General features: G+C 44.2%; 1 protein-coding gene across 1 annotated transcript in view; it reads left to right on the forward strand.

Moving 5' to 3' along the window:
• The window catches only part of ZPBP (zona pellucida binding protein), a 54,542-nt gene extending 45,379 nt beyond the window's left edge, over window positions 1-9,163 (forward strand). The window contains exon 8 of the mRNA XM_084857701.1: window positions 8,980-9,163. Within this exon, the coding sequence (XP_084713827.1) occupies window positions 8,980-9,071 (92 nt within the window). The 3' untranslated portion in view covers window positions 9,072-9,163. The remainder of the gene's footprint in view (window positions 1-8,979) is intronic.
• The last annotated feature ends 10,344 nt before the right edge of the window (window positions 9,164-19,507 follow it).

Raw genomic sequence — 19,507 nt, forward strand, 5'->3', positions numbered from 1 at the left:
CATCCCAGTGCACATGTCCCTAGTGGGTTCCCACTTATTCCATCAGTTCTCTTTTGACCACCTCAGCGTCATGAGGGAACTTCTCTTGTGTTCAGTTCATTCTGAAAGCGCTTAAAAAGCTGAGGTTTTATTATTTTTTTAAATATCAGGGTTTTTCTACCTTTACTCTTTTGTGTTGTTTTATTTGTATTTGTGAGGGTATATTGCCCTTAAGGCGCCGTTTAGAAAATGTATCCGTTATGAGGCAAGTTACCGCTGACAGATGGACATACTCTTTGCCTCGTCTTGGAGAAGGCCATGTTGTTGAGGCTTGACCTCATTGACAAGCTTTTTCAAAGCAGGTGAGGCAAAATTGTTCTGATCAGTTGAAAGCTGCTCTTTGGAAAAAAGCTTTGGAAGCAGCGGAGGAGCCAAAGGATATGGCAGAGAAGCCAACCTTGCCCTCAGGCAGTTTGCTTCCACACAGAAGCCTGCTCCAGTGTTGGGGATATTTTCCCCTTGACATTGTACTCCTCTGAGTTTGAAAGGTCCCCCAACTCTGGGCCGATCTTTGGCATTTTCATTTGCTCACTGATTAAGCTGAGCAAAAAGGCTAAAGCTTCAAAACAAGCAAGTATGTCTTCTGAACCTAGAAAGAAGAAAAAGGCTTCTAAAAAGTCAGATGACCTTACTAGGCACCGAGCTCATCCTTCGGTCACTGCCGCTCTTCTCAATCCTGTTCTGGCATCTTGGGATCGACAGTGACCTTCAGTACAGGTTGTATTTCCCAGCACCCCAACTCGGGATTGAGCGTGTTCTTTGCCTTCAACCACTCCTCCCAATTTGGCTCTGACAGTTCAGCTCTGGCGTCAGCGACCCACAGTATCAGCTGCTTCTCCCATTGCTCCACCAATGCCTCGGGATAGATACCTGTACCATTCCACCAATGTTATTCTCACCAATTCCTATGTTGAATCCAACAGCTGTGGTGGACCCCATTCTGATCACATCAATATCGAAGGGTGAGATTAGGGACCCTACCCGAGTGAATCCACCCACTTTGCCACCTTGTCTGTACCAACCACAATGGTAGGGAACATTCTGAGATCAATGTCCGGGACTTGGTTTACTTTAACCAACTTTACTTGGTTGCTTCTTTCAACTGAGGTCATCCCCCTAGTTTTTACGAGCAGAGCTGTGATAGAGAATGGTTCAGATACAGGAGACCACATGATTGGGGTGAAGACTGTGATGATCCTTACGGCCCCTACTGTCCTTCTTGTCATCATTATCCTCCCTACTGGGAAGTGAGTTGGTACTGTTGGCATCCGTTGGCTACGAACACCTCAGTGGCAGGCTGTTCTGCCTCCCGAACAACTGCTGGCCATGCTACAGCCACCACCACAAATCAATAATGGTGACATTTCGTCACTTCCTTGCAAGGAGGCTGATAAAGAGAGCTTCGGCTATTGGGAGGTATAGAAATGAAATAAATAAACAAACAAACAAACAAGCCCTGCCTCAGGCTCGGCCAGGAGAATCCCCACTCTCTGGTATAGAAGGCTATCCATCTGACACCATGTCTTAGTTTTTCTGCCCTTTGTCCATTTCTTCACCTCATTCTCTTTCCAGGTAAAATGATGTCATCTCTCCATCAGAGGACCCTGGACAATTTTCTAATTGGGTTCTGAGAATGGCACAGTCGCTGGGCTTAGAAACCCGGCAAGTGACCTCCACAGTGCAGGATACAGTTTTCAGTGCTGTGAATGCAGAGCTAACTCCACCTGTGGCCATACCTCTCCTTTCTGCATTGGAAGAGACTATTAAACAATCCTGGAAAGCCCCCTCCACTGTGCCACCAACGTCCAAGTGCTTTGAGGGAATGTGTTGTTTGCAGGAAGCTAATGTGGAATACCTGCTTAAACACTGTGCCCCGAATTCAGTGGTTGTTGAAGTGGCACAGGGGAAATCTCAGAGAGCACATTCTTCCCCAACCCTGACAGTGAGATGCAGAGGACCATCGACTTGATTGCACCTGAGTGCCCTCTCCAGCGCTGCAGAGCCCTCTCCGTTCCTTGGTATAGTGGGGAGCTGCAGTCAATGAAACAGGCTGGACGTTGGCTAGAGCGCGAATGGCATAAGACTCAAAGTGAAGATGACCAAGCACACTCTAGAGCACATAATCGTGCCTCTTGTGTGGCAGTGGAGGCAGCAAAGAAGGCTTATTTTGCTGCCTCCATTGTGTCCTCGAGTAGCTGAAAGTTGCATCGCACTTTGAGGACAAAATCGCTTGTCTCTGCAGCAAACTTGATACTGTTGTTATCACAGTTCCAGTTGAGGTGTCTGATGCCACCGTCTGCCCAATTTTGTGGGTTCAGTTCCTGCAGCCTGATGATGTGGACAAGGTACTTGCAGCAATGTGACCAAACACGTGCGCTCTCGATCCTTGCCACTTTTGGCTAATAAAAGCTAGCTGAGGAGATATGACTGGTTGAGTTTAGGGAGTGATAAATGCTTCCCTGTGGGAAGGGGTGGTCCCTGCTGTCCTTAGGTAGTAGTGTGGCCACTCCTAAAAAAGCCCACTCTGGACCCAACGGTATTAGATAATTACTGCCCAGTTGCAAATACCTTTTCATAGGGAAGGTACTTGAAAGGGTTGTGGCGGAGAAACTGCAGGCACTCTTGGAGGATATGGATTATCTAGACCCATTCCAGTCTGGGTTTTGATCTAGTCAAGGGACTGAATCAGCCTTGGTTGCCCTGATGGATGACCTTTATCGAGAGAGGGATGGGGGAGTGCAACCCTGCTAATTCTGCTCGACCTCTTAATGGCTTTTGATACCATCGACCATGGTATCCTCCTGGATTGACTCTGTGGGATAGGGATCGGAGGCACTGTGTTACTGTGGTTCTGGTCCTACCTGTGGGGCCGATTTCAGACAGTAGCATTGGGTGACTGTACTTCAGCCTGTTGGCAATTGAGCTATGGGGTGCCGCAGGGTACCATCTTGTCCCCAATGTTGTTTAACATCTATATGAAGCTGCTGGGAGCAGTTGTTAGGGGCTTTAGAGCTAAATGCCCTCAGTATGCTGATGACACACAGCTCTATCTCCCTGTGACATCTGAATCAGGAGAGGCTGTGCAAGTCCTGGATCAGTGCCTAGACTCAGTAATGGGCTGGATGCGGGCCAGTAAACTGAAGCTGAATCCTGGCAAGATGGAAGCCCTGTGGGTGAGTGGTTCCCCAGTCCAGGAGATAGGCTCATTGCCTGTTCTGGATGGGGTTGCACTCCCTCTGATAGATCAGGTCCGTAGTTTGGGGGTACTCCTAGATCCATCACTGTTGCTGGAAGCCCAAGTAGCTGGTGTGGCTTGGAGTGCCTTTTACCACCTTCAGTTGGTTCGCCAGCTATGGCCTCTCCCTGAACAGGGATAGCTTGGCCACAGGGGTACAGGCATTAGTAACTTCAAGACTGTATTACTGCAGTGTGCTTTATGTGGGGCTAGGGATGGACGAAAGTCCCTTACCTGGTCCCGCAGCTTTTTTCGGGGGGGGGGGAGGCGCTCCGGTTCTCCCCCCGAAATTCTTGGTGGGTGTGGAGGCACCCCGCCCCCCCGGCCAAAATTCTGGCCGGGGGGTAGGCGCCCCATCCCTCCCTGCTGAAATTCTGGCCGGGGGGGAGCGCCCGTCTCCCTGGCCGCGAAAGAAAAAAGTAAAGTGTAAAACAAACAAACAAACAAACAAACGTGATAGGCTACGTAAAGATTTACGTAGCCTATCACGGCTAGATTTTCAAAGTCAGCCGTGATAGGCTACGTAAATCTTTACGTAGCCCATCATGGCTGACTGAAAGAAAAAAAAAGCGTGTACGCAAATGGCGGCACCCATGGACGCCGCCATTTGTGTTCCTTATTTGGGCACGGGTAGTCTACGTAAAGATTTACGTAGACTACGGCGAAAATAAGGGCAACCCTATTTGCGTTGCCCTTATTTTCGCTGTAGTCTACGTAAATCTTTACGTAGACTACCCGTGCCCAAATAAGGAACGCAAATGGCGGCGCCCATGGGCGCCGCCATTTGCGTACGCGCTTCCCCCCCCCCAAAGTCCCTGCTGCCGCGAGGGACATTCGCACAAGGTAAGTCCCATCCAGGGGGTCCGCGGGGGGGTGTCGGAGAATTTCCCCACCAATTTCGGTGGGCTGAATGCGTTGGCATTCAGCCTCCCAGAGATTCGTGGAGAAATTCTCCGACATCCCTATATGGGGCTGCCTTTGAGGCTGGAGCTAGTGTAGAATGCAGCAGCTTGGCTGTTGTCAGGAGCTGCCTGTTTTCAGCATGGAAGTCCTTTGCTGAGGGAACTGCACTGGCTGCCTATGCACTACCAGGCCAGGTTTAAGGTATTAGTACTAGTGTACAAATCCCTAAACATGGGACCAGGATACCTGACACCTTCTTCTTTACCAACCTGCTCAGTCACTGTGGTCATTGGAGGGCTTGCTCCTGGTGGTTCCACATGGACCTATGGCCCAGTTGGAGTCCACCAGAAAAAGAGCCTTCACCATGGTGACCCCCTTCCTGTGGAATTCCCTGCCTTTGGAGGACAGGCAGGCACCAACGTTACGTTGCTTTCGGTGCCTTCTGAAGACATTGTTATTTTGAGAGGCCTTCCCTGAGTGATCAGCCACTGTTTCTTTAATTCAGAATCTGTTCTTTTAAAATGTGTTAGTTGTTTTGATTATGGGGTTTTATTCTTTTATCTTGTTGTTCACTGCTCCGAAATCTTTGATGTGGAATGGTATATAAACATTGTAAATAAAATAAAATAAACTAAACTGATAAGGAAGGCAAATGCCTTGACCTGCTTTGGAGGAGATTATGTTATTTGGTGGGGATGGGATTAAAAATCTCTAATTACCAGGCAGCTATATCTCAATATCAGCTACTTTTGTGGGACAAGGATAGCTCCCTGTTTGAACATATTCCAGATGATAAGGAGGAACTGGCCCGCCTCTTCCAATCTGAGGCAATCAAGTCACTGAGACAACAAATACATCTTGCCATCAAGTCAGTTGTGACTCAAAAGTACTAGTTGTTCCATCGCCCTGCATTGCCATGCCTCACCTGGCCTTCCACGGGAAACTAGAGCCCTCATCGAAAATCTGCCCTTCAATGGTCAGGGCCTGTTGAATGCAAAAACTGATGATGCATTCGACTCTGTCCAGAAGGCCCATATCACAGTGCGTTGCATGGGCTTCGTGCCCCAGCAGTCAACCAGACAACAGCACTGGTTCCAAGCTTCTGCTGCCAGATATCAATCACAACAATCGGGCCTTTGCAACAGCAGCATTCTCAGCTGGTGGCGTTGGGGAAGTCTTTCTTGACTTTAAAGTTTTGCAGTTATCGCCAGAAAACTGACAGTAGAAATAACCCCCTTCTATTGGCTGCAAATGGCATAGCGGACACTATTTGCGTCCTGAGTGAGCCCTCAGCCAGCGATAGGGCACGGCAATGGCGGCTGTATCGCTGGCGCTACGGAGCTGGCTGCCGGCTCTGCGGAATTGCTGCAGATCCAGCCGAGGAGGATTCTGGGGGGTGGGGAGGACTGGATTGCCTCCCCCTCACCGCGGAACGCTCCCAGAACAAAAGGTAGGGGTTCTGCACATCCCTACATCCACCTCAATGTTCAGACACTACTCGGGAAGGGAGCAGTTGAGCCAGTTCCACACGCCGACTTTGGGATGGTTTCTACTTGAGGTACTTCACAGTACTGAAGAGGGATGGAGGACTTTGGCCGATCCTGGACCTACGGGAGCTAAATCTTTACATTTCTCCCAGGAAGTTCCTATGGTCTTTCTAGCATCAATATTCCCTCTTCTCTTCAAGGGAGATTGGTTCGCCTCTATCAACCTCAAGGATGCATACTTTCACATTGCCATAGAAGAGTTGTACCAACGTTACCTCCAGTTTGTCATTGGTACTGATGCCTACCAGTTCTGGGTGCTACCTTTTGGCCTTGCCACCGCCCCGAGAGTATTCAGAAAAGGCGTGGTGGTCTGTTCCCATCTTTGGATGCGAGGCATTGAGGTGTTCCCATATATCAACTATTGGCTGTTGGCAGCATTGACATGGAGCCGTCTCCTTTGGTTGATAGAGGTGACCTGCAGTCTCCTTCAGAGCTTGGGACTTTGCCTCAATCTTGAAAAATTTCATCTACAGCCTATCCAAAGTCTGCAGTTCATTGGGACACTGCTAGATTACTGCTTGGGCAGAGTGTTTCTCCCTCAGGATCAACTGGAGGTGCTGATCTCATTGGCAGCAGAGCTGAACAAGTCCATTTCAGCTCTTAAGACCCAACATTTATTAGGCTTTATGGCTGCAATGACATCTGTAGTGCACTACACTTGGTTGAATATGAGGCCTCTCCAGAACTGGCTCATAGCAATTTCGATACTGAGTGGGAGCCCATTGGATCAAGCTGTGGCTTCCGCAGGATGTCAGGGACTCCTTACGATGGTGGATGGTGGATGGTGCCAGCCAACATATCGGAGGACATGCCAGTCCTTCAACCCTTGCCATCCTGAGTAGTAACTATGGTTGCATCACTCTCGGGATGGGGAGCTCGTTGCTTGGGCCTCATGGTCCACTGACAGTGGAGGCAAGTCAACACATCAACCTCCTAGAGCTCACGGTGAGTGGAAAAGGCCCTTCAGGCATTCAAGCTGGACCTAGTGGGCAGACTGGTCCAAGTCATCTTGGACAATACGATGTTTGGTGTGTACCTGAACAAAGAGGAGGATACGAAATCCTTTCTACTCCTTGCTCTAATGCTAGAGATCTTTCAGTGCAGTTCACCTCATCTGATCAGACTGGTCGCTGTCCATGTTGCCGGAGTGGACAATGTTTTGGCTGACCAACTGAGTCGAACCAAACTGACCTCCCATGAATGGGAGTTGAACAGGTTGGTTTTGAGGATGCTTTTTCAGCACTGGGGCATACCAAAGGTGGACCTCTTTGCCACACAGTACAATGTGGTGTGCCAAGCTTTCTGCAGTCAGGCGGGCCACAGCACAGGCTCATTGGGAGATGCCTTCCTCTTCCAGTGGATGGGCTGTTGCTCTATCTTTTCCATCTTTTCCCTCCATTCTCTCTAATTATGAAAGTGCTCACAAAGATTGAGACAGATGGTACCAACTCCATACTTGTAACTCCGTGGTGGCCTCGCCAGCCCTGGTTCTCCCCACTGCTCAGGATGGCGCAGGGTCAATACTGTCGTCATCCGTCCCTTCTCACCAGGGAAAACAGCCAAATCTGGCATCCAGACTTAGTGACTCTCCATCTGATGGCATGGAAGATCAGGTAGCAGAGATTGAACTGATCCTGGTAGCGATACAGAGGATCCTCAATGCCACCCATAAGCCTTCTGCGCAGCGTTCCAGTGCGAGGAAATGCACTGCTTTCTCCTCTCTTGCTTGAGCTCAAGGTTTTCACTGGTGTTCCTTGCATCAGATCCTCCAGTTTCTGCTGTCCTTTTTTGAAAAAGGACTGAAATTGTCATCTTTAAGAGTTTATTTGTCTGCTGTCCCGTTTAGGGCTTCTCAGTCTTCTCACATCTAACAGCGAAGAGATTTCTAAAAGGGATCAGGAACCTGGCACCATCAGTCCACTCTACCGAGCTGGAGCCTTTTGGTGGTACTGAAGGCACTTTCATCTAAGCCCTTTGAGTCACTGACAACTGCAGACTTGCGCCATCCCTCTTGGAAGGTAGCATTTTTGGTGGCTATTACATTACATAAGCATGCTGTGCCAGTAAACTCTGTGCACTCAGAGTAGAGCAGCCTTATTTTACCTTTCACTGGGATAAAGTTGTGCTCAGGCCTGATTCTGCTTTCCTGCCAAAAGTTGTGTCTGACTTTAAATCAGGACATTGTTTTGCCCGCTTTCTTTACGTCCCCATCTACACCTCTGGAATTGACCCTGCACATCCTTGATGTCTTCTGTGCTTTGGCCTTTTATGAGTCGAGAACTGAGGAATTTTGACTTTCACCTTGCCTCTTTGTGTGCTATGGTGGAAAGCACAAAGGCCATCCTCTCTCGACTCTGCACTTTACTTCCTGGGACGTCAAAACCATTGGGCTATTGTATGAGCTGGTTGGGCTCAAACTGTCTACCCCAGTCCAAGCTTATTCTACTCATTCTGTAGCGACGTTGGTCGCATTCAACAGGTGTGTTGCCATCCCTGAACTGTGCCGTGCTGCAACCTGGTCGACATTGTCTACTTATCTTTGACATTACTGACTGGATGTCCGGGCTAGAACTGACCGTGCTTTTGGTCATGCCAAAGGTATTTCTTATCAGTTCCGAGGTGATGGTGTTGGTCTCAAGGAACTGAGGGAATAGGTGGGAACATGCTAGGGACATAATTCACTGGGATGGTGGAGGAAAACTCCTCCCACCAAAACTCCTCAGCTGTAGAAGTTTCCTAAATTGAGTCTCTGCGCAGAGGCAGAGACCATGAAGAAGAACTATATATGTGAATATACAGATTACCATTTGAAGAGCTACAGTTACAGGTAGCAACCTGCCTCTGTAGGTCTGTATCATCTCATTGCTGTTTAGAGTCCTCATTTACCCTCTGCAGTGGGTGTTTTCGTACTCAGTAAATCTCAGTAAATCCTATGATCTGAATCATTATGCCATTATTAAAGCTTTGTTAAAAACTAGTGTGTCTGCCAAAAAGTAGATCAGGATATGTGGAATTAAACCAGTGGCCCATTTAAGCCCATAGGATCTACTCAGACTGGGAGTGGCTCTCTCAGATTCTTTGGCTGTGGTCTTTCCCAGCCTTGCTACCTGAAATCCTTTAACTGGACATGGCACAATTTGACCTTTATTCATATGAATAATTAAATCAGATTGCAATTCAAAGTTTAAAGTCATAATGAATACCATATAAATGCATTTTCTGACATTGTAATGTTCTAATATTTTTTTGTTATAGTGGTTTGCAGTCCAGGATCATATAACCCTCATGAAGGAACTCACTGCCTTCAGTGCAACAAAAGTCTGTCATATGGAGCAAGACAGTGTTAACTGAATGTCAGCATAAGCCTTTTGCTATATTTAGTAGCAGTGGTGTACTTTATATCTTGGCAATACAAATAAAAGGATTTTTCAAAACTCCAATTTGTATTACATCAGTGTTTAATGAAGACTGGTAGAAAAATTCCAACCTGTTTTGTTGCCCCTGGTAGAGTCACATACTCCTTGGGGCATGGCATGTGATTTTATCTCTAATAAGGGGATAAGTATTTCTCTTAAGTATTTCTGGTCTTAAGACCTATCAGGCTGATCTAATAAAGCTTAAGAATGGCTCATCTTCATTTTATCAAACTCCTGTACGGTCCATATGATATTGGAGTGGGGAAACCTGCATTCATATACCTGCTCAGCCCTGATGTTTGTTGAATGACCTGTGACAGTCATGAACAGCCTAAATGCTTCAGAGGTAAGGAGAAAATAGGATAGCTCCATGCATGCTCCCTTAAGCTCCTTGTTGGGATACAAATGTGACAACTAAGCAATGTTTTTCAATGGGCTATCAAAGGCTATCAGTGGCTACTAGTCTTGATGGCTATGTGGTACCTCCAGTACCAGAGGCAGTGAGCCTATGTACACCATTTGCTGGGGAACTTGAGTGGGAGGGTGCTGTTGCGGTCATGCCCTGCTTGGAGGTTCCTGGTCGACAGCTGGTTGGCTACTCTGTGAACAGAATACTGGACTAGATGGACCCTTGGTCTGAACCAGCATGACCCTTATGTCCTTAATACTTAACTAAGACTATTTTGTTTTTGCATTGTGAAATTTTCTTTCTGTTTAATAACACTGTGGAAGATAAAGTGTAAGCACCACTCATAAAATTAGATTAATATAATTTTGGAACCTTAGTTGCATAGATCTGTGTGTCCTGATCAAGTGATCTATTCCAGGCTTGTGACTTCTGAAGTTTGTGCTGATTTCTTCCACTCTTCAAGTCACAATATGAAAAAGCTTTTGCATACATTTTAATTGAGGAAGTCAATTCACAGGTTCATTTCTCTTTCTGTGTGGATAACATCAGCTCCTTCCACTGAAATAAAACAAAATCCTTGTGCATGTAAGAGATCCATAAATGCATGTGAATATACACAGATCTTAGTATTTCAAGTGGTTTTATGGAAGGTAGTCCCAAAGATTGCTTGGGATCTGGGTGCCACGTTTGGACCTATGATGTCTCTAAGAATTAAAGTTCTTCATGGATTCTGTACAGTCCCATGTTATACTGACAATGGTGTATCAAGAAAAAAATGCCAAAGAACTGCTGAAGAGGGTGCATCCTGAGCCTGGCATTTGGAACTGTGAAGGTAATTGAGGCTTCTGAAGTTTCTGAAACAAGGTTTGGTTGAAATGGTTAATGTAAAATTTGATGAATGAAAGCTCATCAGGTCCGGCATTGTACGGTAGATGGAGGTGGGATGGGGTCCATTTTAAGAGGAAGAATGAATGCAGAGATTGTGTCCTGGGCTCTTGTTCTGGACTTCCTGAAGATTTATAGCCTCTCTTGATCATCCACAGAGGTCTGCACTACTACTATTTCTACTTTATATTCTACCTGTTGACTGTGTCTTTTCTCAGCTTAGTTAAATGAGATCTGGTAAAAATGCTCCCTTATCTTTCCTCACTGGGACCAAGCATCTTTGATGAGCAAACTGATCCAGCCCCTGTCCACTTGCCAGTTACATTGTCCTACAAAGTAGCTTTGCTGGTGGCTTTCACTTCAGCCTACTGTGTTAGTGATTTGCTACCACATAGAATGGATTATCCTTACCTACAGTTTTACACAGAGAAATCTGTTCTATTGCTTGACTCAAGGTGGTTTCTCCATAAAATGGAGAAACCACCTTACCAGTTTTCTCACCAGTTTTCCTTTCCTCCCCTTCTTGAAATTGCAGGGAAAACAAGGTTTGCACTTATTAGACCTTCACATGCTCTAGGTTTTTATGTAGTCAAGGCTAAGTCTTCTAGAAAATCTACTTTGTTTAGGTGGGACGCCACAGAACTCTCAAAGAAGAACAGAGGGTTGCTTTTCTGTAACCACAGCGGATACTGTGTGCAGTCATGCATCCTGGTCTCTATCCCCAGTACAGGAGACTTGGAGGGAGATGAATGAAAGAGCCAGAGCTCCTAGTCTTCCAGTTTCCTAGAAGGTCCCAACTGGTTTTTGCAGGCAAACTTCGTATGTGGGACTGCACAGAATATCTACTTGAAGAACAGCAGATACAGATCAGCAACACTGTTGTACATGTGCACGGAGATTTCCAAATTGACTGACATAAATGGGGATTGCAAGAAAATAGCTGTGCTCTTGTGCAGCTTGGGGATGGACAGAATCTGTTATCCATTAAATTTTCTGAAACAAACTGAATGCCAGTTTGCCAATACACATAGATTGGATTCAGGAGACGTCTGGGCATGTACAGAGAAGCCTAGTGTAAATTGAGGATGCCCTCTGCCCATGTTAAATGGTTGGCATGCGCAGAAGCATATGGCACGTTGCTGATTCAGTTACATAACTGTTCCTGCAGGCGGTCTCTGCTAGTGTAAGTATTTTGGCACCTGTCGAATGACCAGTGCAATGTGGAATAATGTGTGGGACAACACACTGTCAACACTGCTCCTGACACAATGTTCCTACCTACATTGCAATTGCACCCCATTTGGTAGAATGCAGATGGCAGTTTGAAGTGCAGCTGTGACAGACAGCAGCATGCATAGGCAGATTCATATTAATGCAGACAGACAATAGCCTATCTGAACAGTGGAATTGCGATGGTTTTTTTTAAAGCTCTCTAGCTTGGTTCACTTAATTTAACCTCCCCTTCTTTTCCCCTCTTTCCTTGATTAATGCTTGGTCTCATGAAACTTTCTGAGCAATCTCAGTTTGACTATCAATTCCTATATCGTGAGGGAAGGTTTGAATAGCTCCCATTTTGCTTCAACAATAACAACAAGCTGTGTGAGTGGACCTGTTTCTAGCTATTACCAGATTAGAAGTGAACTACTATTCAGCATCTCAGATTTGGAGTTTTCCTAATCTATCTTGTAGTGAAAATGGGATTATGTGCGGGATTTGTTTATCAGAATTAAGAAATCTGCTATTGCTAAATATATGGGAAAGAGTTGGCAAGAAATCCTCCTCCCCTCCCCTCCTCTGAGTCTGTATGTGTTGTGTGGGGAAAAGCCTATTTTTTTTTAAATTGTAGCTTTTCTTGTACATGCAGTCCAAGCTTTCAATGATCATTTTAAAGCATATGTAATGACTGAAGTTTTTAAAGGGTTTATTTCCAGACTAATGAAAAATAAATGCAAAAAGCTTAATTAGGATTAATATATTTTTATTGCTGAAACATTAGTATAAACAGCATAATTAATATTTAGCAGAATATATAAAATAGCTATTTTTATCAAATGCCATTTCAAAATAAGTGGAGGGGGAAAGTTTAAGCAATAATTTTAAGGAATTAATTTCCAGTTGAAATCCACCAGTGATCAATTCATAGATAGTCCTCGTTTTCATGTCACAAGGGACAAACAGAAAGAAAAAAATTGGAAGTGCAGTTACGTTAAATTCCAAGCACATCACATAACTATCATCTCCAGAATGAGCCAACCACACTGACAGTAACTTGCTTAGCATTGGTTTGATTTAGCAGTATTTAATAAAGCACAGGAAAGAGTGAATTTCGGCTTCACAAATACGGAAGTTTTTGTTGGTTACCACATGCTAACCAATATAAGCACATTATGTTTTGTAAAATTGCTTTTGGCCCCAGTCCAGTGCAGACAACTAGTTACATAACAACTGGGCACCCAGAAGAGGATGTTCATCTCAAGCACATGAAAAGATTTATCTAGCCAGTTCTGTTGTGGCCTGTATGAGCATGACAATGCAGATGTGCATCCTTATAGGGTACCCTGTTTCTATATCTGGGTTGCCTTTGCTGAACTGGAACATTATCATTTTGTAATTGCTTACTGAAACAAATATAGTTTTTAAGGCAATAGAAATGCAGATCAACCACTATCTTGGCTTACTTGTTTATCACTAGTCAAATTTTTATAGTAGTCTGATGCCTTTTCAAAATAGTGCAGATGGTGAATCGTTACTTCACCTGTAGCTTTAAAAAAATAATGTAAAGCTACTTTTCGTGTGAATACCGAGTGAAAAATGAACTGATACAAGGTGTTTTGCTTTGATAATAGCTGTATTCAGTAAAATGGCTTGCTTATTTCTCAGCACACAAATTGTAAGGTTGTCTAAAAAAAATCTTGCTCTTATTCTTGGATAAAATCTGGCCTTCCCTGTGGAACTGGGGCAGCTAAAGGCTTGTGTTATCACTTAATATGATTGGAGGGAAAGCTTCTAAATAGGCATCACATTTGCCAGTTGTAGATCCCCTTGTCCAGACTTCTCATATCTTATATATTTGGCATGCCCTACATCTGACCCTGCGCCACAAAGCTGCATTAGGTCCCCTTATTTCAAAACACCTTTGATCCTCCGATAAAACACTTCTGGTGTATTTTCATATTATGGATTCTACTATGCACATGTATTATGTGTCCATTGAGCAGGCCAGTCTTTATAATCTGGTTGCACTGTGTATTTGTCTGAATGGCGATTTGAATGACCATTTGCAGCATATGAACAAAGTTTCCTGACCCTCCAGCCAGGCCAGATTGCCTTATTGAGAAAGAAAGGAGCTTGGCAAGGGCCAGTAGGGAGAGGTCTTGCACTTGCTGTGTTTTATGCAGGTGGGCTTCATGGCACCGTAGGGGGCTACTAGTTGGTAGTGTTACTACATCTCCACTTACTAGTAACCCATCAGCTAGCAGCCTATTGCATAAATAGAAAGCCTTTCTGAAAGCAGTGTATTGGGTGCATGCTATCGTTCCTGTGACCACAATAGTGGTACTGCGAAGTATTAGCAAGGTAGAATGCATTGGTTTCTCACAGTCCTAGACAGTTTATGCTGGTACCTAAGAACTCGAAACATTTTCTCTGCCCTGTGCAGCAGGGCTTATGTCTAAAAATCGTTGCTGTTTCAAAGTTGGTGTCTTGGAATTATTATTATTTTTTACGCACTATGAATATACCTAAAAAAAATATTTAGCTCTTTGTATTTTTTGTGAATGCTTTTGTGTTGCTTATTCTATCCAGACTTGGAAACGCTAAATTCTGTGAATATAAAACAGGGAAATCCCTCTGTCCATGATCTATGTATTTTGGTCTGAATACACCCTTATTTTAGTTAAAACAGCTGTATGTTGTGTATTTTCTTAAGTAGCATATATTGATTTGTTAATATGATTAAGACAGGCAAGAGCAAGCTTAACTTCAGAAACTGGCCCCTACTTATTTTATCAACATTAAATAGTTTTGTCAAAATGGATGCTGCCAGTCGTCACCCCATTTTCCATGCCATCTTCCAAGAGACAACAACTTCTTGATTAGTTAAATGTGAATATCCTGCTTAAAATGTTATGTCATTGTGCTTCCTTGTTTAAAGTGCCAGTTACATTTCTTAATGTTTTGTTTGTGAGTCAGGTATTCCTTCACTGTAAATTACTTGCCCTTTTTAAGGATTCTTGTTGCATTGTGTTAGAGCAAGATTGATTTTAGGAACATTTTAAGAAGTGGTGATAAGCTTACTGGAACTTTTAATCTAAAATTCCTTTCACCCAGAAACAGCAAATGAGTTATCTGAAATCTTGTAATCCTGGGTTTTTTTTCCTGCCACAGTCAATTCCAGATTCAATTTTTGTTGTATATTTCTTCTCTGCAATATGCAAGGTTCTCAGGAGCTTCCTTGTACAGAATAATTCTTGAAGAAAAGGAGTGGGTACACTTTCAAGTGACTCTAGCTAATTACTTTTTAAACAATTCCATGTGTCATGGAAAATTAAACTAGGGCTGAGCTGAAATTGGAAGGGGGCACCCTTCTTGTGACTTTTTTCCTCTTATACAAAACACATCCCCTTTGGTGATTTGTGGGGTGATTTTGGATATTCAGGTAGCCTGAACTTGTCTTCTAATAGGAATTGAGGTGATGGCAATTCTTCATTGTGAGCTTTTTCTCAGTCCTGACTGGCAGCAGCTTTAGTACCATTGTTTCCTCAAATTTGCTTTTTAGCAACAGTGATTCAGGCATTGCCCTCACTCTGAATTAGCTTTGTCCTCAGTAATGCCATCGGTTAGCCAGATCTATGTGACAATGTCACTTATAAGGAAGCAGGCAGATTTTAAAACATAAAATAGGTCACTGAAGCAGCGCAGCTGATCAGGGCCCCCTAAAGCTGCAATTTTGCACCAGAACTGTTTGCTGGAAAACATTTGCTGGGGAATGTGTGGCCTTCCAGATGCTGGACTGCAGCTCCCATCATCCATCAACATTGGCTGTGCTGCAAAGGGTTGATGGGAGTTGCAGTCGAGGAACATCTCCCTCCTGTTCGGGAAAAATTGAGTTGTGGATTCTAAGCACATTGTTGGAAGTTAAGTCCTGTTCAAGTCAGTACCAGAGGTAGTTGCTTGAAAGGCTGTACTCCAGAGGTGGGAGGGTGATTAACTCTCATCCTGTATTGTGGGGCACATGCCTTCCTCAGGCTCACATTGCGTTGTTTAATTTACACATAAATAGACCTACAATCTAGTAATTCTAGGACATTGTTACCTACATAGCAGTAAACCACGTTCCCAAATTTCAGCCGCCTGCCTTTTACAGATTTCTTTCTATAAACCAGAAAATGCCTGGGACATAAAATATCCCATGAAATCTACGGATTTTTGCCATTGGTGTGCTTTTAGCATCCCGCGCAATCTAACAAATTGGCGCATAAAATGTCCATGCCCTTTTGATTAAACTGCAGGTGATCTTGGACTGTTTTGAGTGCCAGGAAGAGGAGCAAACCCTCCCTCACCCAAACACTGAGAAAATGAATGCTAAAATCCATTGTAATGCTGATTGTAACTGCTAGGGGAAATATCAGCATCCTGTGGAGAAGGTCACACCATCACAAGGTTCATGAGGTTTGATAATAAAGCAACAAGAGAGACTTGTAGAGCTACTGACAAGCTCACTGCCTTTTGGATACCTGGACCATGTTTGTGAAGCAGCTCCCCAAGTGGTTCACGCCAGGGACAGATCTCACTGTTGATGAGCAGCTGGGGGAGTTCAGGGGGTGATGTCCATTCAAACAATACATGCCAAGCAAACCAGGAAATACGGCATAAAGGTGTGGTGGTGCTGTGATGCTGGGAAATCCTATCCTCTCCTTGAACAACTCTAGTGTTCAAAAATAATTGTATGTGTTTGTTCCCAGTGCATGAAAGTTAGTGTTGGTGTTCTGCCATATTTGGTTCAGAAACATTGTTTTGATTGTTTCTAATTGAAAGTAAAAATATTTGATGTTTGAAGATTCAGAAATGCTGTTGGTTACTCTATATGCAAAAATGAGGGGTTACTGTGTATTCAAAACAAACATTCCACCTTACGTGCTTGTGTGTTTTCTGGATCTGGGTGTTTTGGTATTGTTAAACACTCTTCATTATGATGAATAACAAAGAAAGAGGTATCGTGGGACATTTTATACCCCCAAATATATTGGAATTTATGTTGGGGTTCAAAAAGACCCCAAATACGTCATTTCGTAGGTTTTTCTGGAGACCAGATGAGGGTTAAAAGTTTGTTATTGGATCAGAGAGAGAGAGAGAGAGAGAGAGAGAGAGAGATTGTTGTTTATTCGTTCAGTTGCTTCCGACTCTTCATGACAGTAGCCTTGTTCCGAGGTCAGGTGCTGTTCAACCTTTCCCAGTACATTTACATTCATGCTGAAATAAAATTGGGTGTAGAGACCCTTCAGAACAGGCCTGCTGAAATTGTGACATGCCAAGCTGAAAGGAGTCCACCTCCAGATCTTGGTGGTGTCTGTGCAGGTGGCACATGGGAAAACCTGCACAGTGCATCTTCAGAGCATTCTAAAGCTAGAAGCTGGACATTTTTGGTGGCAGGCTTTGCACCCAGGTCCAGTGCACATGCCCAAAGGGGTATAGAATTATAGAATTGGAAGGGGCCTATAAGACCATTGAGTCCAACCCTCTGCTCATGGGTGGATTGCCCTGTCCACTTCTTGAAGGAAGGTTGCTGCACCATAAAGGGTGACCACATGCAAGTAAAAAAGCAGAACATTCAGGAAAAAACATACTAAAAACCAGAGAGAGAAGAAACATGAGAAAAGAAGCCTAGCTCAGTTGGAGAGCATTCTGCTAGATGCTACCACTGCAGCAGTTGAACTGACCATGCAAGTCTGCCCCTTTGGGCATGCACACTGGATCTAGGGGCAGACCCTGCCACCAAAACATGTTTAGAGATTCTAGCTCTAGAACGTTCCGAGGATGCACTGCACAGGCTTCCCTATATGCATGACTGCACAGATGACCCCTCAAAGAACTACAGTCACTGGTAAGCGATCTGTCCTTGCTGCCTGCCTTGAACTGCGACAAGGGGTGTGTGTTTCAAGTGTTTTGTCATGCCACAATAAATGGTTTGAAGAGTACATTCATCTTGGTGATTGTAAGTTGCGCAAGGCACACTTTAGAGGATCAAAAGCATAAGTAATGTTATGCTACTTTGATTTAGGGATTATATAGTCACTATAGTAGCTTTATTCAGTTTTTTCCAATCTGTATTGATTAAACACATGAGGAGGGGGAGTGTACTAGCCCCCCTTCATCGCTCTCTGCATGTGGAGGCTGACTTTCTGAACAAGAGAGCCTCCTGTATCTGGAAGTTCTCCATGCAATTTCAATCACTGGAAAATCAGCATTCAAAATCATGTGGAGAGCCACAGATATAGGAGGCTCTCCCCTTTAGAAAGTTGCTCTCCACATGTAAAGGTAATGGAGGGTCTGGGGTTAGTGTGCTCCTCCTTGTGTGCTTATGAAAACAGATTGGAACAACTGAAAAAAGGCTATTGGATGACAAGTTTAGTGTAAATCAGATGCTGTGGCAGAAAAGGTATAGCTGTATTAACAAGAGCAGTTCCCAAGACTTGAAGATAGTTGATTGCATAACTGCAACATTTGACATCATATAATTGGGATAGACCCATTTCTGCATATTGGAACCCTATGCTATACTTGACTGAATTCTGAAATGGAAGTAGTTAAGTTAAAAATGCACATGCCAGTAATTTAGAAAAGTAACTATTAGGCTGTCGCAGCAAAACAACAGAGTCTCTTGTGGGACTTTTTAAAGGCCAACCTGTGGTGCCACAAACTTCATGGACATGAAAGTTTAGGCCACAATATATTTGTTAACATTTCAGGTGCCATAGGGCTCTATGTATGTGCTATTCTCTAGTTCAGGGTTAGAGAATCTGTGGCCCTTCAGATGACGTTGGACTCCCAGCTCCCATGAGCCCAGCCAGCATGGCTAATGGTCAGGGAAGAGAGGGATTGTGATCCAACGTCTGGAGGGCCAGAGGTTTCCCATCCCTGCCCTTGGGCATACAAATAACATCCGTATTTCAAAAGGTTATGGTTTTGCTTATCTGCATTGCTGCCTCTTGCCCTTCCATGTTGGTTAATTTTCTGATTCTCAGGGAAAAATAATACACCACTTTGCAAACATCACTTAGCTGAATGTTTTCCTTATCCTTTACATTGGAAAGTACACTTGTAAAATTACTTTCTGGCAGTCTGTGGAGGATGTATGAAGAGGTATTCTGATGCTTGTGCTCCTTTTCCCCCCTGACCCATAGGTTGCCTTTAAGTATTCATAATTTCCATGTTCCTTATTGGAATTGTGAACTGAAGTGCTGGCCACAGCCATATATATATATGTGTGTGTGTGTGTGCGTGTGTGCACGCGCACGCACGCATGCGTGCACGCACATGCATGCTACTGACAGCTGCCAGATTCGGCTAATTTCACATCGGCCACTGAACAGCCGTGAAATGATAAGGTCTCTTGCTAGCTACAAGGAAAGCTAGAATTGTCCAATGACATAGATGTGAAAAACTTCTGTGTGCCCACTATGAATCCTGTGAGCTTCCTTGTCGTTGTTCCTGGCATGATCTTAAAACAGTAACTTTTCCGGTTAAAAGAGCAAAAGGACATTTTTGGTACGCCGCATTTTCCCTTCAACACCTTGAAAACTTTCTGTCTTTTTTAAAAGGCCCACTATTACGGTCATTGCCATGAAAGTATTATTGTTTGAAAAAAAAGGGGTGCTTTAATACTCTACCTGACATTCTGTACATAACCACATATCTCAGGTGCATATGAAAGCAAGATTGTAACTGACTTCCACTCAGTGAACTCAAATTTGGCTCTGTTCTATCGAATGCACAAAATCTTTGATAGAACTCCATGTCTTCCCTAATAGCAATCTCATACAGCCCATAGTTGTGTGCACTCTGCAGAGTAGGT

The sequence above is a fragment of the Heloderma suspectum genome, chromosome 5, assembly GCF_057233095.1.
Source record: "Heloderma suspectum isolate Gila_16-S chromosome 5, 16-S_ref, whole genome shotgun sequence".
In the NCBI taxonomy this organism is placed as follows: domain Eukaryota; kingdom Metazoa; phylum Chordata; class Lepidosauria; order Squamata; family Helodermatidae; genus Heloderma; species Heloderma suspectum.